This window comes from Thunnus thynnus, chromosome 8 (genome assembly GCF_963924715.1).
Source record: "Thunnus thynnus chromosome 8, fThuThy2.1, whole genome shotgun sequence".
NCBI lineage: Eukaryota > Metazoa > Chordata > Actinopteri > Scombriformes > Scombridae > Thunnus > Thunnus thynnus.
In genome coordinates this window covers 19,061,837-19,085,320 of record NC_089524.1, presented here as the reverse complement: position 1 = coordinate 19,085,320, position 23,484 = coordinate 19,061,837, and the positions used below count along the sequence as shown (strand labels likewise).

Sequence of the window (23,484 nt, the reverse complement as noted above, 5' to 3'; positions counted from 1 at the left end):
TATTGACCTAACTACAGTCTTTAGCTTTCTATGCAAACAGGATAAAACAACTCTCGTATGGGATCACATTCTTTCTCCTCATCAGTTGATTTTTAAGTAAAAGCTGAGATACCTCATATGTGCCTCCAGTGTGTATCAGACCTTAACGTCGCCACATGTCTCCCACGTGTTTGTCCAGACTGGAAGAGCGGTATGTCAGTGCCTCTAGACATCGCCATAGCCTACCTGATCCAGGGCAGCTTCTACGGCCACTCCATCTATGCTACAGTCTACATGGACGCATGGAGGAAGGACTCTGCTGTCATGGTGGTGCACCACATCATCACACTGGCGCTCATCATCTTCTCCTACGCTTTCAGGTATGTTTTTTTTTGGTCCACTTAAGACAACAAAAGATCATAAAACGGCATAAAACTGTTCACCACATAAACAAAAAAGTTCAGAAAGTACAAATTTACTTGGTTGGTTGTTCATTTTTCTGGTTGAACAGCATAAATTTTAACACTGAAAAAACAATAGAATACAGATCATTATAAGCACGTCAGGCTTTCAGCTTTCTGCCTGCAATTAAAGTGACAAAATAAAATGACGATACAGAAAACAGAATATAGGAACTACAGTTGTCACAGCTCAGCAAAAACTGCAACAGGAACAGGTGAAGTGATAAAGCCAAAAATCGGAAATGCTCGAGTTGGTCTCTTTCCTGTAATTAAATATAGATAAAATGCAACTGAAGGAAAATGGATTTTTACACTTGGGAATTGAGGCATAGCCGTGCTTTCAAAAGTGCATCACTGCTGTAATTACTTTCTGTTTTTATCTGTAAAATATTCCGTTTACAACTACAGATTTACTATAGCGGCTTTAGAAAGTTTGCTGGTTTGATCTTTCACAGATGTCGTCTTTTATAGGACACCACTCTGTGTTAGAAATAAGTCATTAGCTGTGCACACTGACACATCAAGCACCTTGGTGATCTGTCCCCTTGTGTACAACAGTAGAAGATAATACACATACTGTATGTCTCTGCCCTTCAGATACCACAACGTAGGGATTCTGGTGTTGTTCCTCCATGACATCAATGACATCCAGCTGGAGTTCACCAAGCTCAACGTCTACCTGAAGTCCAGAGGAGGAGGCTATTACCTGCTCAATGACGTGCTGTCCAACATGGGCTCTGTCAGCTTCAGCATCACTTGGTGTGGCTCAGCACACAAACACACACACACACACAGTCTCTTATTCACTCATGAAAACACATAGATATGTAGAATATTTTTATTTCTAATGCCATTTGTGTCTCTCTCAGGTTCTGGTTCCGTCTCTACTGGTTCCCTCTAAAAGTGCTGTACGCCACATGTGTGTCCAGTCTTAAGTCTGTCCCCACCATCCCCTTCTACTTCTTCTTCAACACCCTTCTCCTCGCTCTGCTCGTCATGAACATCTACTGGTTCTTGGTGAGGACGCAGGAATACAGAAAGGCTTCTTTATACATACTGGTTTCATGACATAAACACAGCCTGATCTGTTTGTGTTTCCCGCTCTGCGCAGTTCATCGTGGTGTTCGTAGTGAAGGTGCTAAAGTTGAAGGAGGTGAACGACGTCAGGGAGTACGAGGACGAAGACGGCAGCAAGGCAGCAGCGGGCCTGCTCAAAAAGCCTCAGGCTGTGAACAACGATGATGATGATGCTGGACATCACATCTCTGCCCAGGGGTGAGCAGCACCTTCAGACCCTGTGATGTGTTTAATGTGACGGAGAGATGACCACAGCTCAGGGTGGAAAACTACTACAGTTTGTTTGTTCTCACAGGCGGTTTGGCAGGAAACCAAACCAGCCGTTTAAAGTGCTATTTGTAGAATTTCCACATCAATAAATCATTAGTTTTAAGAGAGGTCGTTAATATATGGAGACATGAACTACTGTGAAGAAAGCTGTTGCAGCTTTCACACCAGTGTAAGTACTCCTAGAACAGAGCCTGCGCTATGTTGACTAAATGATACAAGTCAGAGAAGTTTACACTCATTAAATAGTCTATAAAGGACACTTTTTAAAGTTTCTATGTAAAATACATCAAAAAACAAAACCAGGCATATTGCATATTCTAAATATTCCAAAAAATGATCTAATGACATAATTAAACTTATCAATGTAGACTCATGCGTACTCGTACAGTAGATCTGAATAATAAACACAGGCTGCATACAAATGAAATTTGCTGTATATATTAAACACTTTCCTACAGAGACGGCGGTCAAACTCAGAGCCCAAAGTAAAACCACACTGAAACAGATTCAGTGCTTTTCTCAACCTAATTCTTTTCTGTCTAACCTACAACACTAATTGAGTCAGATGGGATTTAGTTCTTCCTTGATGTCACAGGAAACTGCAGCTTTTATGTGGAATTATGGCATTGGTATTAAGTCAGACTCTCAGTGCCACTGGCTCAAGTTTAGAGCTGCAACTGACAGTTATTTTCATTATGGATTAATCGTTTAGTAAAGGAAACGTTAAAAAATAGTGAAAAAAATGGCATCCACTATTTCTCAGAGTTCACAGTGATGTCTTCAATATACTTGTTTGGTCTTACTAACAGTCATTGTTACGATATTCAATTAACTGTCGGCATTGTTTGACATTTTTGCTCAAAAAAATGACAGAAATCGAAATCAAAATAGTTGCCAATTCATCTTTTGATTAATCTACTGATCATTGCAGCTGTATTTGAGTTTGATACTTCTTAATCATGGTCTCATTCACTAATAGTATTACCAGCTTACACTGTGTTGTTCCAAAGAAGCCGGTGTATTACGTAACACAGTGATAATTCAGCACTCAGTAGTGAGCTTTAAACTAGAAAACGCTAACGTGACTAAATCAGAGTCTATCTGTTTGTACCTTTATCTGAAGTTGAGGATTCATCACTCTTTATCTGAGGAGCCTCGTGTCTGACTGTCATGTGTACTTGTATCATCTTCTGAGGGTTATCATGGTAGCCTTTGACCACCACAACTCCAAAGAACCTGAAACTGCAGATATATATAGTCTATCTATAGATAGTCTATATCACACAGTCTCCTCTATTGGTTTAGTCTGACTCTGCTGGAGCTTTATTAACTCAAACAGGTTAAGAGTCTGTTGGCTCTTTCTCCTCCTCCTCCTCCTCCTCCTCTCCTGAAGGCAGGTATAGATGCACAAAGAGGAGATCTCCCATGGAGCTTGTGTAACCAGCGACCCTCGTAGGTAGATCGGATCAAAGAGCCTCAGACCATATGGAGATGTGATTATGTGGCACTCCTTATCTGCCCGGCCTTGAACACTGCTGATATCCTCTCGGCCTGCTAATACCTCACATCTGCTGATCACCTGACAAGCTTATTCTGCTTCTCACCCTGAGACTGCTTTGCTCTCAGTTCCTTGACTCTCTGTTGTCTCTCTCTCTCTCTCTCTCTCTCTCTCTCTCTCTCTGGTTGCAGGAAGCACGTGCAGAACGGGATCTCCAAGGAGAAGCATCTATAACAGGCTCTCTGTCGCCACCACCTGGCACTAGGCTACGAGTACAAGCAAAGACGAGACGCCCTCCTCGGATAGCTCACGCTCCAAAAAGAAAAAGAAAAAACCCAACAAAAAAAAAAAAACGTGGCTGAAGGGAAGAGCGTCACAAAAAAGAAAAAGGAAGGAAAAAACCTAGTTAGGGCGCGACACGTTTTTATTCTTTTCAATTTGTTTTAGACCATTTCATTTCATCACTGTCATTTTTGTTTTTATTAGAGCACTGTGAATGTTATTTCAAGTGACATTTTTGTCTTATTGTTGCTAACTTTGCATTTGATAGATTCAATAGAAACAATCCAGTTTCCGTGCGAGGTGGGCTGTAGTTGTCATGTACAGTAGTGCAGGGTGTCATAATTATCACCGTCACCCTTAACAGCACCCAGACAGTGACGAAGATTAGACCTGTAGTGATTTGTCTGTAGACATCTAGACCTGCAGTGACTTGATAATCAGGCAATACGCCATCAGTGAAATATTTCAGTGTTTCCTAAGGTCCCTGTCTGGAATTTTTTTTTTTTTTTTTGCTTTCCTCCTCTCCCCTCCTCATCATCCGTCCCTCATCTTCAATCTCCAGGCGTGAGGAGAGAAAAAGGCTGCAAAACATGATTCAGATGGAAAACACTGCGTCGTTTGTTCCTGAGTGTTGTGTCTCATAGCTGCAGCGATGCAGGAGAGCCCCGGTTCATCCGCTGCTGTTTTCACCACATGTATTGATTTTCATATCATTGCACAAGTAGGTGGTGGCAACCGCACAGCTCCCCCCCCCAAACCCCCAACCCCCCCCCCACGCCCATTAGTTTGAGTCTGAAAAGCCACATTGATGTGTGTGTAGGTATGTGTGAGAGTACGCATGTAGCCGAGTCTTTCAAACTCAAAATCACAACATTTCACCTCTCGGTTTGATTTACCATATTGTCTCTGATGATCAACAGACATTCACTTTGCATTCCTGTATGGAAAAAGCTTTTTTTTTTTTTCTTTTTTTTTTTGTGTCTTTCCTCTGTGTGTGAGTGTGTGTGTGTGCGTGTTTGTTGCAAAGCATCTGTTGCTGCACTGACATGAAGGCATACAAGCTGATTGCTGGTTTAATGACAGCAAATAGCTGGAATTGATTGACTGGGTTTCAGTATCATCCTCATGATTTCATTTGTTTAAACGATACAGTATTCAAATAACATTTATAAACGGTTCATGGGTGGCGACAGCTATCGCAGGAAAATTAGAGAAGAAGAATAGCCCAGAACTTGTGTAAAGATTAAAAAAAATCAGTATGATAAAAACATTATGTATGCACACATTATGGTATCCAGGAATGCATGACATCGGAATGATTTTGGAAATATGCTATGAATGTGTCTTACAAAACAAACGATGAAGAAAAAAAAATCCTCTAGCTATGTAATCATAATGTCTTGTCTAAAAGTCGTCTATTTTTTTTTTTTTAAAAGCAGCACTGACCACTGAACACACACATAATGAACACATACAAACCAGTGTGCGATTTTAAAAAAAAAAAGCTCCCATTTCATGTCTCACACACACACATTTAGAGATGGGAAGGAATGAGATTAAAGATTTGAACTTCCTACTTCGTCGGTGTGTTCGTGGAAACAGCTGCTGCACCTTGTAGAAAAATAAGGGATACTTCCACTCTTCTTACCTTTTCGATCAACTTCAAGCTCTTGTTTGGATGAACAGCATGCTTGTGTTGCTGGAGCAGGCCGCAGATGTCGTCTGTCCGTCTTTAGTTTATCTGTTCGTCTTCCACAATCCCCGACACCGCCGCGTCAGCACTTGGGGAGTTAAAACTAACTTTTTAATTTTACTTTCAATGTTATTGCTGTAGTTCAGGTTATCATCTGTTGTTTTTTTTTTGTTTGTTTGTTTTTTTTTTGAATTGCTGCTGTTTTCTTTTCTCTGAGAGCACTGTTTGTATTCTGGTTGTGATTTTTTTTTTTTTTTCCTGCTGTGTATGAGTCAGTGATAGTCTGCTTGGAACAGATATCCAGGGACCAGGGAGAGTCGTACTTTACAAAACATCTGGATTTAGTCTTAGATCTCTTCCTTTTAATCTGAATGCTGGCTCACACTCGTTTTTACTGTAGTCATTATCCATCAGTACTGTAAGTAACACAGTTTATCAACATGTTACTGTGTGTAATTTATCAAACGTTCAGACCAGTTTTACTAGTATGGTGTTCTGGCAGAGAGTGATATCTTTCGAGGTCCTGCCTGCTCAACTGTGAGACTACATTATCCATAATTTGCTGATGTTTTAGTTGTATTCATCGACTGTATGTCAGTGGTTACATGGTGACACAAGTAAATCGAGATTGCAGTAAACCCCACAAAGACCTGTGATCTGAATTAGGTGCGACTCATCCCTCAAGTCTGGTACGGTCCTGTGTGCAGAAAGTCCCACTGCGTCAGACTACAAACAGTGCTGTGATGTGTGAACGAGTAACTACTGCTAGAGGTGGGCGATATGACGACATATACTGTCAGACGATATCAATTTAACCATATTGTTTATACTGTTGTAGATATCATTTTAACATCTCTGAGTGTATTTATGGTGGAAATCAATGAGCTAGATTTCTGTAAGATCTTTTGCATTTCTGTCTGGTTATTTAATCCATTAACAATTTCCCAAATAATTTTCTATGTGAAAGTAAAGTTTGGATTGTCACACCTATCAGCACTGAGTTAATTAGATACAAAGTGTCCTGACGGACGCCTGATAAAAGTTCATGACTGAAAAGTTGTATCTAAACTAAGCAACAGTTTGAAGGAATTCAAACTTTTTCCTTCACATGATTCCATTTTACTACGCACCTGTCTACTACTGTAGGTGTCCACTAGATAACACTCAACTCAATTGATTTTCAAGTGTATTATGTGGTGATATAAAGTTGCAGATATATTTATACATATCGCCCACCTCTAATACTACCCAGAATTGACAAAACTACAGTACCTGAAATTGGGGAGAACACTTTTTTTTTGTCTTTCTGTAGTGATTTGGCTGATTCTTACTTAATTTAAGCATTTAATAGAACATTGGCTTCACTTCATCTTGCTTTGTAGTTGTATGTGAAGCTCAGTTCAGTCAGACAACTTACTTAGACAATAACAGATCATATGAATACACAGGGTTAGTGTTTGACCTATTTGCTAACAGCAAGATCAGCACAGAGAAGATAGGGGAGTGACGGTAAACAGGAGCCAGTTGATCAGTAAAGCAGCATCATTGACAAGGTCATCTTATTGCAAAGGCTCCAGTCTATGTGTTGTAGAGAGTAGAGAATAATATTTGGTGTCTAATCTCTGACCTCATCACTCCCTGTTTGCATACCAAGATCAGGAAAGAAAAGATTGGGGAGTGACAATAAAAAAAAAAAAATGAAGCAATGTTTGCGAATTTATCAGTAAAGCTGCATCACTGACAGGACCACCTTATTGCAGAGGTTGCAGTTAGTAGTTTGATATATTTGGTGTCTAGTTTCTGAGTTTATCACTCCCCGCTTGCATACACAAAACTCAGCACAGAGAAATTTAGGGAGTGACGGTAAAATATTAAGCAATGCTTGAGCAGTACAGCAGCTTCATTGACAGGACCACCTTGTCACAGAGCATGAATTGGATGTTTTGTACCAGGTATGATATACGAGCTGTCTGTCTGAACTGTCTTGCGGGCTTCGCTCCATTATGACACAAATTATTTACATGAATGCATCGATTGTGCCAAAATGTCCACCCAAATTATGAAGGCAAGTGTTTGTGGGAGCTGCTGACGAGCAGAGATGAGAGCTAAGTAGAAGGTTAGTAGAGAACGGTGGGCTGAAAGCACTGCAGGTATTTCTTAAAAGTTGCACTGTAATTTATTAGTATTATTTTTATTGTTCATTCGTAGATCAAAATTAGAAAAGGGAAGGGAGAATTTGGGAATTTTTATGACTTTCTGGGAAGAATCATTGACTAAAACTCTTAATTCAAAGTCTATTTTAATGAAATGTTTTGTTTTGTTTTTGGACCATTGATAAACACTGTAAGCTATACAAATTGCCCCATTTTTTTTTTCCTCCAAAGTGTTTAAATTTTACCACTTTTTAAATCTGACCACTTGATAAAAGACACTACTTGCTCTTTTTGTAATACAATTTTAATACCATTCAGCCAATGTTATCGTTTCATTTATTTTCCCCATAAAATAAAACATGTCAGTAAACAAAAGAGAACAGACGTGCAATTTTATTTTTGTCATTTATTTGTTTTTGTCTTTTTTTTAAATCACAACTGATATCATTTTCATCGCAAAGATCAAGTGTTGTGGATGAGGTGAAACAGTTCAGACCAGAGGAGCGTTCACTTTCAGTGCACAAATCAAAACGGATTTCAATAAATTAAAAAAAAAAAAAAAAAAAAATCATTTGTACCACACAGTCGTTCCCTTGTGTTGGTAAATAAAATGTCCCGTCATTGTTACCATGGCGACGGGAGGAGGGTTGGGAAGGAGGAGGAGGAGGAGGATGGGGGCACAAGTCATGCAGTAAAACACTGAAAACACAAAAAACAGCAAACAGACACCATTCACCCACAACAGAGCAAGACCAGGGCAGAGGAAAGGTCGAGACTTCACTGCATAACTGTTGAATTTACACAAACTAATCTTCTATTTTGTGTGTTTTAAGATACTCTTCCGATTTAACCGCACCCCCTTTGTGTTCTTGCTCATTTTAAGACATCTATTGTATAAAACCTGCAGTGCTGACTTGAGCTTTAAAAAAAAAAAAAAAAAAATCTGATTAAGTGGAAATCACATTTCTGCCACAGTCAGCAAAAGGTCCTATTCAGCACGCATGGTTTTACTGATAAAAAAGGAGTAAAGGGGGAGTTTTATCTCGTCATGATGTGTTGGCGTTGTACTCTTACACGCTAAAAACACACACAGGTGCTCTGAGCATGTGACCTTTTGCTGTCAGGAGAGTGTAATTCAACAGCAGGACTTTCTAATCAATACAGGATTTTAAAAAAAAAAAGGACTGAGTGGTAGAAAATAAGACACATGAAGTCACACAGCAACAGGAAACAAATCTCGAGTCTAGAAAAAGGTGACACGAAAATTAAGAAGGAAAATTTCAAGGTTAGTTTTCTACAGACGTCTATATTCAATGGGGAGAAATGAGGAGATTCATGCATACAATAATTGTTTGGCAAGGATTTTTTTTTTTCCTACCAAGGCAATGGAATCAGGATCATCTAAAACACTACTTCACATTTCATCTGGACAGGTCGACTTTTTCGTAAACGATATTTGTGTTGAAGAGGAGTCATTTTCACAGATTTTTCCAAGCACGTCTTTGTAAGATACCCACACGCCTACATGTACGTTGAAAGAGTTATTGGTGTCTTTCAGTGCAAATACACATTTTTGAGTTGAATTGAAGCGAACATGAAGCTTCAGCAGTCTGAGTTAAACAGATGAAGAAGGGTTTAGTCCAAAAATATGCTCTTCTTGGTATGAAAGTCCCCCTTAACAAAAAAAAACAATAGTCTACTCAGGCACAGCTGAGCTTTGAGCTAAATGCTAATGTAAGCAAGCTAACAAGTGCACATGTATTATTAACCTCATTAGTTTTCAATATATCAAAGTACTATAAAAATGGAAACTTTGATCTTATGTTGGTGCTAGAGGATCATAACAACAGGGACATGAGTGTGTGAACCAAATTTCATGGCAATCCATCTGATAGTTGTGGAGACTAAAGCTGCAACAATTTATCCATTAATCGCCAACTACTCTGATAATCGATTAATGGATTTGAGGCATTTCTTAAGAAAAAAATACTAAAAAATGGTTTAAGTTTCTTAAATATGAATATTTTCTGGTTTCTTCAGTGTCCTATTATGTTAACAGAATATCTTTAGATTGTGGACTGTTGCTCAGGACAAAAACATTTGAAGACAGCACCTTGAACGACTGATCGCTAATGAAAATAATCAGCACAAGTGGAGACATTTTACTCAAAACCAAAAAAATATCAACCTCATGGTGGCGCTAGAGGAAAAGTCAGGGGATCACCACAGTCATGAGTCTTCATCCTCTGGGTTTTATGACAGACTGTACAAACTTTCATGGCGTTCCATCCTGTAGTTGTTGAGATATTTTAGTCTGGACCGATGTGGTGGACTGACAAAAATAAACACTTGGGTTGGTTAACTCAGACTTCTGAAGCCTCTTATTAGCTTATATGTGTGTCCCATCTCTTCCACTGGATTCACATTAGAAGCAGGTCTCTCCACAGCCAGAACGGAGAAGAAGAATGATTACAGCAACCAATAATAACTCTTTCAGCCTACATGAGGGAGTTTTGTATCGAGACGGACTTAAAGAAGACAAAGATTGGTGATGAGCACATCTCTCGACAGAAGAAACTCTGGGCTAAACTCTGTGCGGTCAGTTTCTCCCTCTAGCTGCCTGAGACCGCACATGACGTCAGTTTGGCAGAACGATCACTCGTGCAGTGTACTGAGAAGAGGAATGAAGAGTGATCGGCGGTACAGCGACATCACAACCTCTCACTTAATCTCATCTGGATCTGAGGTGTGAACAAACAGATTACATCAATCAGGAGAGTCAAATAAATAGATATTTCCAACGCAGAGGAATTATTTTTAAATGAATGACGAGACATCTGTACTCATGAGGACAGGGAGAGCGGAAAATGATTCCTGATTAATCTGGTCCGTGAGACCAGATGGATAAAGTTGGCAGCAAGACAGGATCTGACATCATAGTTTGCGGTTCAGGATGAAGGAAATGAAAATGATTCTGCTGGTTTTGAAAACCATCACGAGAACTGCAGCTTGGCCCGGCGTCTGCGTTCTTACTGGCTAGAGTGTGTGGATGTGAGGAAAAGGGGGGAGAAAAAAAAAAAAAAAAAAAAAAAAGAAGAAGGTGCTGTGGGGCTTAGTGGGTCTTCGTCTTGGGTTGGGTGATTCTACGGACAATACTGTACAGGACTCCGAAGTTCTGTAAAGAGACGACAAGAGAAGAAACAGACAGCAATCAGTTCATGTTTTCAGAAAAGACTCACAAACATCTGCACGCTCACATTGTCACTAGTGTCCGTTAAACATCTTTTTTAAAGCTTACAGTTGAAAAAAGGGAATTGATTATTTGATTAGTTATTTGAAAGAAAAACTATTTTAATAGTTGAACAATCATGTCAGTGATTTTTTCCAACTGTGAGGATTTTCTGCTTTTATCTATTTTATGTCATTACAAACTAAACATCTTTGGGTTTTAGACGTTTAGTCGGACAAAACAAGGTATCTGAACACGTTATCTTGGGCTCTGGGAAATTACTGGACAGGTTTTCTTTACTTTTTGACATTTTAATAGACCAAACAACTCATCAAAAATATAATCAGTAGATTAATCTATAAGGAAATTAGTTAGTTAGTTAGTTGCAGCTCTAGCTTTATTCAAACATGATGGTATCGATACGATGCTGAAGTAATACTTGGTGTCTGCTGCACCAGAGGAAGCTGTGACGCTGCTGGAGCAGCGGTGAGTTGAAAAGTGAAGTGAAGAAAGAAGAGGGTTTGTTTTTAGGTCACAACCTTAATTAAAGACCCGAATGAAACAGCTTCAAAGTTTTCTCATCAAGTTTAACATTTATTATAATGAGATAATGACGTTTGTGTCTTTTACAGAAAAGTGACCCAAGTGTTTATTCACACATGAGATTGACATACAAAACTGAGTACTGAGGTGCACGTCTAAGAGGGCAGAGCCTTACCTGGATAGCCAGATACATCATCCCTAAGTAGGCTGCGATGCAGACAGCCAGCAGCAGGTCAAAAATAGCCGGCTTCACTCTGAGAGAAAGAGAGAATCAGCAGAGTGGGATTCAGAATTAAAGAGAGAAATGGACCAAAGTCTGATAACTGAGGATTGATTGAAACAACACTAAAGACTTTACAGACAGCCGTGAGCTGGAGGGTGCATACAAAGCATCTCAGAGAGGGGAAGAGCAGCTCATTAAACTGTACCTGTAAGCGTTCATCGTCTGCTTAAGCTGGTCATAAAATACAAACTCTGGATCCCTGAGGAAGAGAAAGTTACAAACTGATCAGGATATACCTTAAACATTAGATCTATGAGTTCTGGAAGTAGAGAGGAAAGAGTCATTATCATTATTTTGGGCATTCGAACATCTAAAAGTGTCTTTTCTGTTCGTTGCCCTTACCTTTTGTCGGCTTTGACGTAGTGTTTCTTGACATCCTTGAGGTAGCGTCCCAGGTGATACTCCAGCGTGGAAACCACGCTGCTGTCTTTGTCCACCAGCTGGGCGGCTCGGGGCTGCGCTGTGAGCCAGTCGACCACCGCTGACAGCTGCTCCTCCTGCACCTGCTGATGTCACACGAATCATATCACAACAGACACATACAGTATGAGGACACCCGCTAAAGGGCCGCAGAGCTACATTAAGAATAACCGTCAACCCGCGATGGAAAGCACTCGACAAAGTATCGTTTGAATATTTTTACTATGTAAAGCAATACCTGTATTTGGAGTGACTTCAAACTTTTTCTTTCTGATTTTACAACAAAAAAAAAGACTTTACAATATAAAATTCTAAACTTTTGACTTTTGTGATTTTTGTCATGATAACAGCAAAAAACAGCTGATTGTTGGCACTGGTTTTACTTTTAGAGATCTATCACAACTCATAAAAACTTCCTTAGATTTCAGAGTTCGTTTCTGGTTGATTTTGATGTGACTATATGACTCAGAAACAGTTTGCTGATTAGATGACAGATGACGCATGACTGTTTGTGAAAGGGAAGCAGGTGTGCTCAGTGACTGACCATTTGTTCGCTGAAGATCTGCAGGTCTCCAGGGGCCCCCTGTACAGCAGAGCACAAGAAACACAGAAGTGTTACCTCACAGGCTGGAAACAGGTAAAAGCATTTAACTGATACCACGTTTTTTTTTATCTGTGCATTTCACCTTTTCTGTGAGGTTGTAGATGACTCTAGCAAGCGCCTCTGCCACCACCTTAGTGTTCCTGCTGAGCTTCTTCACGTCAACATGAGGCCTGTAAGACACAAACACAAGTTTGCAAACAGTAAGAGAATGAAATTCTCAAAACACACCAGAGGATGAACAAAACAACCCGGGGCAACAATGGAGAGAAGAGAAACTGATTGCAGAGGATGTTTCCATACAGGTGGGTTGGAATGCAGAAAGTTTGCCAGAAAAAACAAAAAAAACAAAAAGAAAAAACAGCACAAAGAAAACATGAAGTTATCTGAGGATAACTGGTTTACTAACAGACAGGAAGATGGATGATGTGGTTATTTAACATGATGTGACAAGGAAAGTCAGAAGAGGTGAAAAGCAACAGGACCCTAACAACAACATCAATGACACAAATGAAAAAGACTCGCAAGTGACACGGAAACTCTTTTCTGTTGATGATTCAGAGACTTGCAGTAATGAACCCACCCAGCAGGGGGCTCTCCCGCTCCATAACGAGAGGAGGGGGACACTGACCGCACGTCCATGATGCTGGAGCGCTGTGCCAGGCGGTGGGACGGCAGATGGGACAGAGTGAAGGCCGGCAACCGGCGGATCCCGAAGCGCTCGTGCTCCCAGGCCAGCATGTCGTCGGCCAGGTTGATTTTCTTGTGGATCATGGAGAACTTGACCTCTGGATACTGACTAGAGACCACCTGGGAGGAGATGAGAGGGAGAGAAAAACAGAAATTATAAGCTTAGTTTTTCCTGAATGTGTACAGCTAATAATTCAAACAACTTGTATCAGGCAACAAAAACATATGAAGGCTGCTGTGAACCAGTAAACTGAGATATGAGGCAGAATATTTTAGTTTTTAGTCATCTAATAAATTTAAATTCTTCCACATTTTTTGTTTCAGCATATTCTCAGTGGACTGCTCGCCTCGCCTCGCCTCTTCCAGTGAATCATCTCTAAGTGTGAAGGCTCACGCAACACTTCCTCAGGAAATGTGTGTTTTCAGCTCTGTCACAGTTTAACTTTGTAGTGTCCTCCACCCTAAACATGTTAATCTATTGGTTTGCATTTAGAAAAACATCAAGTTAGAGGACATTAACTCAGTGTGAAGCAGCACAGGCGCTCCGATTCACAACTCACATGATGTGACTTGAGAAAGAAAGAAAACTTCTGTTGTGTTACAGATATATCTGCGATATTAAAGTGGGACATGCTGACTTTTCACAGTCATTTACATTTCTATGAAAGTTATGAGATTATTAGTATAGACAGACTCACGTGTCATCAAGTAAGAGTGTGCTTTACCATATACATCATATAATACTATATAGAATCAGTGGCATAGTGAGTACTCGTCTTACCATCTCCAGCTCTTTGAGCAGAGAATATTGAGGAGTTCCCTCTTTGGGAGGTTTGGACACATGAAGGTGCAGCGAGTCTCCGTTTCCCAAAGTGTCAAGACACAACACAAAGGCTACGTTGTCCTGCAGCAGGCTGGAGTCTGTTGAGAAAGGAAGGAAGTTCATCAATAAGATAAGAGATACAGAAAGACAGAGGACAGGAAGAAAAGAGCCCAGGACAAGTTAAGATGATTGAAAGATAAAAACAAAACCTGTTTATATGCTATGCAGAGAAGAATGAGGCACTGATAACCCCAACACCAAGGTAGTATTTAACGCAGGCAGCTCTTCATTGTTAAAAAGCTTATAAACTGTCTTTATTCTGATGTTGGTTCAAGTATTCTGGCACCAGTTTTATGTATCAAACCAAATCTAGCTGCATGAATCACTACATCTCCTTCTATAAGTGTCCAGCAAACTGTGAGACGACTGAACTCTACAGTACCTGTGTGGTCCAGATTGTCCTCCAGCCAACGTTTGGTGCCCTGGTAGTTAAACTTTCCCCCACCAGATAAAAAGAACAGCAGGTTGTACCTGAACACACACGAAGATTCATAAATGAGTCAAATCCACCAAAGGAATAACCTGATGAATGTCTGATACTATGATATACAAACATGGGAACAAGATAAGGTTAATCAGAGAATATCAGTCATTTCCTATGTGGACAATAAATCACAAGTTGTTGGACCAATCAAGCGAGTAGAGACGACTTTGATTCTACAAAGAAGAGTCTGTTTTATCTGTGTTAACAGTAAAGTCCATTATTCAGCACCTGAAAGAAATAACTCCTTCCGCTCAGCTAGTGTTGAGTACATTTAGACATAAGAACGAGTCTCCATCAGATTATTGAGCACTCTGAGTGTTTAACACAATCTGATATGATCCTTGTTGCACGCAGAGTGCACTGATAATGTTCAATATAGTTCTCAAAAAGCATTCGGAGCAGGATGCTAACCGTAACAAATGTGATAGACATGATAAATAAACTTAAACTGATGTTTGGATGAACGACTGAAGTCAGCAATCAATAACACTTTTACTGTTTCACAAGTTAAACGAAGGAAGCTCACGTCATTACATGAGCAGCCTGGAGCGTCAGTGTGGTGTTGAAACATGACCATGAATGTGCAAAAAAAAAAAAAAAAAAAAAAAAATGTTGTTGAAAAAAAAAATGTATGTTGAAAGTGTTTTGTGTCATTAATCACCCAGCGTGCGTCCTCTTGTACGTGTAGAGCTTTGAGAAGAGACGAGCCAGCTCTAATAACATGGACACTCCGCTACCGTTTGAGTCTGCTCCGTACGACAACCACTGCACACAACAAACAGGAAGTCAGATGGCAGTAAATACTTTGAACAGCGTTAGTGGGTTATTTCCTGAACTATTACCGCATCAACACGTATTATATGGTTCTTACATCTTTTATTCTCAGAGACACTGTGTCTGACTCCACTTAGAGACTAAATAAGCTGTCAAATGTAAGATAATCTTTCAGCTGTTTGCAGACAAAATGTCTCTTCAACTGCTAAACTCTCTGGATGTTTTTGAAGGCATCAAATTATTTAAAAAGAGAAAAGAAGCAGCGAACGTACTGGAGCGACACCAAAGGAGTCGTAGTGAGCCACCACCACAATAGTAGGCAGATCCTCTCCTCCGACTCCAGCAAGACGACCCTGGTGGACAACAAGGAAGCCGTTAGCGAGTTATAGATGGAAATGAAGGCAGAAACAGTAAATCAATAGCAGTGGATTCAGCTAATCCAGTGTTGCTATGTGTGTTTAAACTGTCAGGCTGTGACTGTGCAGCGTTGCAGTAGGGTTACAGTCACACAAGCCCCTCTGTCTCCTAATCCTCTGCAGTGTGACTAAACCACTTTTTTTTTTCTTCTGGTTTTAATACAAACTCAGATTAGAAAGTCCTGTCTTAACACTTCTCTCCGGCTTTATTTCGTGACCTTTCTGACTTAAATTCTTTGGTTTAAAAGTACTTTCAAACAAGGCATCCAAACTCCTTCATTAACCCTTATGAGAGAAGGACAGAAGTAACAGTGAATGACATTCATACAGAAAGGTCTCCCGTTGTGCATTAATAATCTACTTGTTCAGGCTTTTGTGTCGACATAATTAGAATTGAAGGTTGAACTTGAGGGTAAAATAGAAATAAATCTAAGCTTAAAAGAATTTTAAGGCCCATCAGGCTACACAGTGTGTTTGTTCATATAATTTAAACTGTATACAATTATTCTGCTATTCTGCTATTTAAGTCATCACAAACACTGAATAAAATCAAAGTAAGCCCTTCTGATCAAATCCATTGAGACTTACAGGCTTTAAATCTACTCAACCGTTTTTGTTCAGGGATTTAAGCCCACCCACATGTTCAGAGAAAAAAACCCAACACAGATTCGGCACTAAAATACTGCAGCAGGCAGCAAACACAATGCTACCCTAACAAAATAACACAAAGTGTCATTGCTGCAGTTGCTTCTCGCTAGTTTCTCATCTTTTTTAGTCTACTCAAAATGTTCTGAATAGCTTTTTGTAAGTGTTGGTATATTGTCTGGTCTTATAGCCACAAAACACGCCTAAAGGTTTAGTTATCAAACAGCCAATTAATATGACTTTCCTTGGCTGCAGACACAAAACAACAGTTGACAACTGCAGCAATTTGATCATGTTTTTTTTTTAGAGCTTAACACAAACCACACAGATGAACACTGATTGCTCAGAGATGTAAATCCAGGACCTTCTTGGTTTTAATCAACAGTGCAAACCACAAAGCCACTGTTCCTCTGCAGGTTGTGTAACACTGTTCCGCAACCTACTTTCTGCTGCTTCGAAGGGTGACTCTTTATCTCTTTAAAGATAAAGTGACACCCTTATATACTTAGAATACAAATGAAAGTGTGCAACAGGGTGCAAAATTAACTTTAAGTAAAAAACAAAAGAAAAGAAGAAGAAGTAAACCTACCAGCCACTTATTTTACCAGCATTTGGCTGGTGGTTGGTGCTAATTTTGTGCCCTGGTATGCAGCATGCAGAATTTGAATTTAACAACTTGGAAAGTATATTTATTCTTACTACTGAGTGAATGTTACCACATGATGACATGATGTCTCTATGTAATGCAGGCTCTGTTTATATCTGCATATTTTCACTGGTTTTATTTGTAATGTTTGTGCTTCCAACTATTTGCCTGCCCAGGGACTAACAGATGAAAATGAGCCTTTCTGGCATATTTTCAGAAATGTTATTAATATGTACCATCCCTGTCAAATAAAGTAATTAAAAAAAAGATTCAAATGTCTACTTGTGTTCACAGATAATAAAGGTCTGTACTCAGTATAACCATAATACCAGAGCCAGTGTGTGTTAGAGCTCCTCGAGTAAATAATGTAGCCAGAAGTTCCTTTTTTTTTTTTTTTACACTGGTGCTGTGTTGTGCAACAGCCAAGGGGAATTACAGAAGTCAGGTTAGGACTTATTTATGGAGTAGATCACAGATTTATAACAAAATCTCCAATGATATTTTTGCTTTAGCTATCAAATTGTCCTTGTATTTTAATGTGGGCGTTATTTTTTATCTAAACATTGATGATGTGTTTTTGGATTTCAGGATTTTATTGTTAGTTTTATATAAAATATTTCTTTGTCTTTTAACTTCTTAGGAACATGTCAAATGAAATGTTTTCCCTTTAACATGTTATGCCTTGGATTTTGTTTTTTGTGTCTGTAATGCATGAATAAATCATATCACAATGCTTTACATTTTTTGTTTAAAGCAGCTGATTCAGCTACAGCTGTCTTCAGATTATAGTTCAGTCTCACCTCTAGACTGGTGATGGCCCAGTCATTGACGGCTTTGCTCTGAGCTCCACTGGTGACCATCTGGAAGCCATTGGCTGTGGCCGTATGCAGCAAGACTACAGAAAACACAACACAATCACAAATTAAAGACATAATTATTGAACTGATTAAACTGAGTGTTCATGAGTGTGTACAATACAGAAAGGGAAAAAAACACATAAGGCGAGAGGTGAAGAAAACACAAAACAAACATGATCAGTTCAGCTACTTTCTCAACTGCGAGCAGATCCTGGCAGCACAATCAGTCTTAACCACAGACTGTATAAAATATGGACATAGCCATTGTGACGTCACCCATTGGTTTCTGACTCTGCCTAACTCGGCTAATCCAAAATGGGCAAAGAGGTGGAGGTGAGGCGGGCCGAATGAAGCCTGGTTGCTGAAACAAGCCACCTAGCTGCTAGCGACCTGTCACTCAAAGTGGCCACGTCCTTAATTACAGCTTAATAAGATTTAAATGGGTGAGTTATAAAAAAATTCACCCCGTACAGTTGTCATGAAAGGGGAAGTTAGCTATAGAGACCAAAACCATTTTTTTGTACCAGGCTGTAAACATGTTTATTTCTGCTGTAAAGTTGGGCATTTATCATGGGGGTCTATAGGGATTGACTTGCTTCTGGGGCCAGTCTCAAGTGGCCATTTAAGGAACTGCAGTTTTTGGCACTTCCATGTTGGCTTCATTTTTCAGCCCCGGGGTTTTTTCATTTGGTCTTTACCCTCAGCTGCTGATAAGGAGCCCTGGGAGGAGGAGGAGGTCAGGGTTTGGGTGTAGATGGACAGCAGTTCATCATCCTCCATGGCAAAGTAAACGGGGACGATGGTCTCAGTCGCCAACATCTCCGGCTCCAGCTCCATGAATTGCTACACAGGACAAGCAGGAACAGCATGTTTAGCAAGATAAGAGACCAAGCTGCGTTTATTGTCACGAAATGCTGATGGGTTAAAACTGAAAGAGGGAATCGGATGCAACTCCTTCAACTGCTCAGATTCAGTAAGTGACAGGAGGTAGAGACAAAGGAAAACAGGAAACAAACTGATTTATAGATTAACAAAGCTTTCCAGAGCTTTTGCCATTAACCAATAATTGAGTTTAGTTATGTAACAAAATGAGTAACACATCAAATGCCAACTTCTTCAGCTTCTCAGAAAGATTAATGATCCCCCTTCACAGGTGGGAAGTCTAATTAGTTACCAAGATAATCCTGAATTTCTGTGAAGGGTTAGCAGGACTTCACTGTTCACTACACTAACTCTAAACCTTTGTTTTTGAGCCACACTAAACTTGGAAAAGCTGAGCAGAAAAGCTTAAAATAGCTATTAGAAAGATGGCTTTGCAAAATAAATTGATTGTGTGATTCTGCTCAGTCATCTCAAAACTAAAATAGAGGACATTACTCGTGACTTGTAAACATTATCAGATGCCGAGATCGGAACAGAAACAACGCATAACGATTAACAACAAGAATGTGAAATAATAGTTGTTCCTCTTCTTGTGCTGTATATCTGTAGATCACATCGACTTTAATGTTGCTTCACAACCACCTACTGTTCATTTTTCACAAGTGTCACAAGTAGAGCTAAAACAATAAGTCAGCCAGACCGAAATAATGACTGATCTTAGTGTATTGCAGATACAGTTCATGTGTCAGCCAATAAATAAGAAATTTCAGTACTGAAATGATAAAGATATATTTGAAGTCATTTAGAAACAGTGTCTCTATTGCATGGCTCTTCTTCACTACATATCTTGAACTAAATTCTTTTCTAAATTTGCTCCTAGAAATACTAATTTAAAAAGGATATTTTGGTGTGTTCATGCAAAAAGAATAAAGGGAAAATCATATTTCACCAATATTTCAAGATACTCAAATACTGACGTTTGTATTGGCCTCAATTCAATGTTGGTTGGGTTTGTAGTCACAGTCACAGGCAGAGCATCACTTATAAATCACTTTTGGAGGTAGAGAGTAAAGGATCTCCACCTCTTTGTAAATTCACAAAGTTTTGCAATGTGACACCACCATGTTCCTTTGTACCACAACATGTTAAGGTTGAGAGTAGAGAGGGAAAAAATAGGGCACAGCACAAAATTTGTAACAACAGCGTGTGTGTATAAATACCTGTACTATGTCCTGGGGCATAGCCGACATGTTCTTGGGCAGGATGATGACCACAGCCCCCGCAGACTGACGCAGGGCTTTCTGATACTTGTCGTAAGAGAAGTCTGCCAGCCGCATGATGACACAGCGACGACTTAGTACCTCTGCCTCCACAGTACGAGCCTCAGTGTTCAGGATGGCATTCCTGGTACCTGAAGATACCAGATACAATGTTTGAAATCATGAATCGACTCCTTTAGAGGAACTTCTGCCATTTATATACACTAGGACTCCATTTACATAATGATGCTGATACGAGAATAAGATGAATCACAGTCAGGGTCCTGACAAAGACTGTAACAGCAGGATTGGGTTTGCAGGGTTTTTAAGACATTTTAATACCACATAAATGCAATTTAATACCTGTTTCATTCACCTGTTTATTTATCTTTCATGTTTGAAAGATAAATAAACAATGTGAAATAAATGTCAATTTATTGACATTTATTTCACAATTGTCATTACTTCCTGGCAGTATAATAATCATTCCCAATAATATAACTAGTTACTTATTAATCATGACCTAGATGTGGAGCAGCAGCAGGAAAACAATAGATGAATGGATGGAAAGATCAAACAATTAATAAATAACTAATTCATTTAAGGTTAGAAGTCTGCAGCAATATAGCTGTGGACTTTCCAGCCAGTTTTTGCTAAAAACAAATAAAAAATCATTTTATAACTAACATTACTGCCTGTTGCAGTCTAGAAAAAAATATTTAATACCTTTTTGAATGAAATTTAAGACTTTTAAACACCTTCTAAGACCTTTTTTTTGGAGGAAACCTAGACCTCTTCAGGATCTGCTGATACCTTAGTTTGGGTGATGTATTTGTCAAGTCTGGAAGCTTTCAGTCATTTTCATCCAAAACACAGAAAGAGTATTTATAGTACTACTGACTGAGTACTTTCACAGTATTGTACCAAATAGGAATTTATTTCTCCTGCTACATTGTGTGGATCAGAGCATTCATGATCTCTTTGTCAAAATGTTTTCTCCTATTGGAGATAGAAAGCTGAATCTTCACCACACTCATGCTCACACTTGTACACTATTTCAACAACCCACATAAAATGTTATCAGTTCATCAAGGCAGAAAACTGTGGGGAAGAGGAGCGAGACGGGGAGGAGGGCACATTGTGCCAGCCTTCAGTTTTCTGCCTGTTCAGTTCAAGTTTGATGATTTTGGCAATGATGTTAAGATAATAACGCATCCAAATCATGAAATGGGTGCAACTTACGGAGGAGATATATGTGCTTTATCATGTGGCTCAGATTTAAGTTTAAAAATATTGATTTACTTAAAGGAAATAAGCTACTTTGATCCTCCCTGCTAGCAAAGCGAAGCTACATTAGCAGCTAGTTAGCTGGCTAATGCTACATTAAAAGCTTCTTCACAAGAAACGTTCCCGTTAACTCGACACATATCTAATTACAGGCTAATATAAAGCAGTAAAGCTGACATTTACTCCTGTGTGAAGAACAGCTGTCTTACCGTACGGCTGCCCCTGCAGGTCGTACTGCTGCATGCGGTACACCGTGAACTCATGCGCCGCCTCGGCCGGCAGCGGGGACACCAGGATCAGCACTGCGGGCAGAAACACGATGAACGTGAGAGGAAACGAAGATTTAAACATGTTATCGAACACTTCACTGGCCTCCTCAAACATGGTGGAGACTGTATTCAGCGCACAAATAGAGGGTGAAACGGTATTTTCAGCTGTCACAGGCACTGACAGCCGGGGGGACAGGTTCAGCTTGAGCCAGCAGCAGCCGTTATTGAAATACTTCTGATCAGGCGAACAGCGGAACAGCCAGTTACCCTGAAGCAGGACGAAGACTTATAAATTATTATTTTTATTTTCCGTTCTGAAAACAGACTGAACCAAATCAATTCACAATGCTAAGTGTTTGTTTCTTTAACATATTTCTAAGATGATTAAATATTTCAAACTGAATTGAATTAGGGGTCCTTCAGGGACATCCAAGGACGGCTGTGCCATAATATTCAATGACACTCGGTGGCGCAGTGCACCCATGAATTAGAAATACTCTTTGCAGTCAAAGGGTAGGAAGGTATAGGCTGCTTCTGTTTGTTGATATGTTTTGATATGTGTAAAGACTCTGGACAGAGATGTTGATACATCTTGTATGAGTTTTTGCTTAATGTGGAGTTTATATTCATGACAATTCAGTTCATGTTGTGTGCCCCCTGTACCCATACCAAATTACATGGGGGGGAAGCAATAAAAAAATCGGTCACGAAAAAGACAGTTGAACTGCTCTATCATTGTGACTTTGTTACTCTGATCATTTACACTTTACTACAACAGAGGTTCACCAATTAAATCAATCAAGTTTCCTCTTCGCGATGGCAGTAAAGCACTCAGACAGGTGCATAACCAGGATTTTAAAAATACTGAGGTCATGTCATGAGTCCTAAATGCAGCCCTTATGGATAAGATACATTTTTGTTTGGTTTGGTTACAATAATGAATTAACTAGTAGGCTTACACTTTCACTGTTTGATCATTACCTAAAAAACAAAAGATAACTTTTTAAATGTTGCAAAAATATTGTACATGGAAGTGAGGACAACAGGCCCCTTGAAACAATGACGTTGATGGTGAAGTGTAACATATATTTAATTGCTTAATAATCTTATTGTATATTTAGAGCTGCAACGGTTAGTTGATTAGTTGATTGATAGAAAACGAAACGCCAACTATTTTGATAATCAATTAATTGTTTTTTGTCATTTTTAAGAGAAAAATGTCAAATTATCTGATTCAAGCTCATCAAATGTGAGTATTTTCTGGTTTATTAGGCTTCTATGATAGTAAACTAAATATGGACCACTGGTCGGGTCAAAAGAAGACATTATGCAATATTAACATGGGTTTTGGGAATCAACAAATTAGACAGATGAAATTAATCCTTAGTTGCAGCCCTACATTTATTGCATACACAACCTTTTTTTTCTGTTACACCAAAGAAAAGGGTTCTTTGGTTCAGGGTTCAGCTGTCCACCACAGGGTCTTACCCTAGACCTAAGGCCTAATGATGATGATCACTGCCCTGGAAGACTATTTCCACACCTGATTTCCACACAGTCCTGAGCACAGACAATCTAAAAGGTAAACTCAATATCACATTTCTCAAGTTTGTTTGACAGAATAGTCTGTAGCGTTAGCCTGAGTCTGGCCTGATGGTGGCATTAAAGTCACAGTGAATTCAAAATTCATTCACCAAATCCCAGGTTTCTTTTTATTTAATTACATTTTTTTCTGTCAGGAACCATGTACAAAAAATTGTTCTGTTGTCTCTTGGTAGATGTCAAATATATGTTAAAAATTAGTATTTATATGTATGTGTGTGTGTGTGTGTACTCCTAATGACTCATCCTGCTCTTATACATAAATGTATCCGATCAAATCAAAGGAAAGGTAACATGTCTC

At 39.3% G+C, this 23,484-nt stretch overlaps 2 protein-coding genes across 6 annotated transcripts in view; one reads left to right on the top strand and one right to left on the bottom strand.

The window, feature by feature from the left end:
- The window catches only part of cers1 (ceramide synthase 1), a 37,766-nt gene extending 29,785 nt beyond the window's left edge, over positions 1–7,981 (top strand). For both annotated transcript variants that reach the window (XM_067596947.1, XM_067596946.1), the window contains 5 exons: positions 179–359; positions 1,038–1,199; positions 1,310–1,457; positions 1,552–1,715; positions 3,477–7,981. In XM_067596947.1, the coding sequence (XP_067453048.1) occupies positions 179–359; positions 1,038–1,199; positions 1,310–1,457; positions 1,552–1,715; positions 3,477–3,519 (698 nt within the window). In that variant the 3' untranslated portion in view covers positions 3,520–7,981. The remainder of the gene's footprint in view (positions 1–178; positions 360–1,037; positions 1,200–1,309; positions 1,458–1,551; positions 1,716–3,476) is intronic.
- Positions 7,982–8,699: 718 nt separating this feature from the next.
- On the bottom strand, positions 8,700–21,821 carry ncln (nicalin). Of its 4 annotated transcripts, none has more exons than XM_067596941.1 (15): positions 21,522–21,821; positions 19,987–20,177; positions 18,583–18,727; positions 17,828–17,922; positions 15,593–15,673; positions 15,208–15,311; positions 14,445–14,533; positions 13,961–14,100; positions 13,073–13,299; positions 12,575–12,662; positions 12,433–12,471; positions 11,811–11,974; positions 11,614–11,667; positions 11,361–11,439; positions 8,700–10,588 (listed from the first exon to the last, which is right to left on the bottom strand). In XM_067596941.1, exons 1-15 carry the CDS (start codon positions 21,694–21,696, stop codon positions 10,526–10,528), a joined length of 1,734 nt encoding a protein of 577 aa, XP_067453042.1. In that variant the 5' UTR covers positions 21,697–21,821; the 3' UTR covers positions 8,700–10,525. The 4 variants fall into 4 exon arrangements, with proteins under 4 accessions (XP_067453042.1, XP_067453043.1, XP_067453044.1 ...); XM_067596942.1 differs by having other exon boundaries at positions 11,811–11,971; XM_067596943.1 differs by having other exon boundaries at positions 13,121–13,299.
- Positions 21,822–23,484: the final 1,663 nt, after the last annotated feature.

Coding starts and splice junctions, on each gene's coding strand:
- ncln (XM_067596941.1), bottom strand. CDS start 21,696: ATGTTTGAGGAGGCCAGTGAAGTGTTCGATAACATGTTTAAATCTTCG. Junction 17,923..18,582: donor CTCCTTATCAGCAGCTGAGG/GTAAAGACCAAA, acceptor TGTTTTCTGTAG/TCTTGCTGCATACGGCCACA. Junction 14,101..14,444: donor GGACAATCTGGACCACACAG/GTACTGTAGAGT, acceptor CTTTCTCAACAG/ACTCCAGCCTGCTGCAGGAC.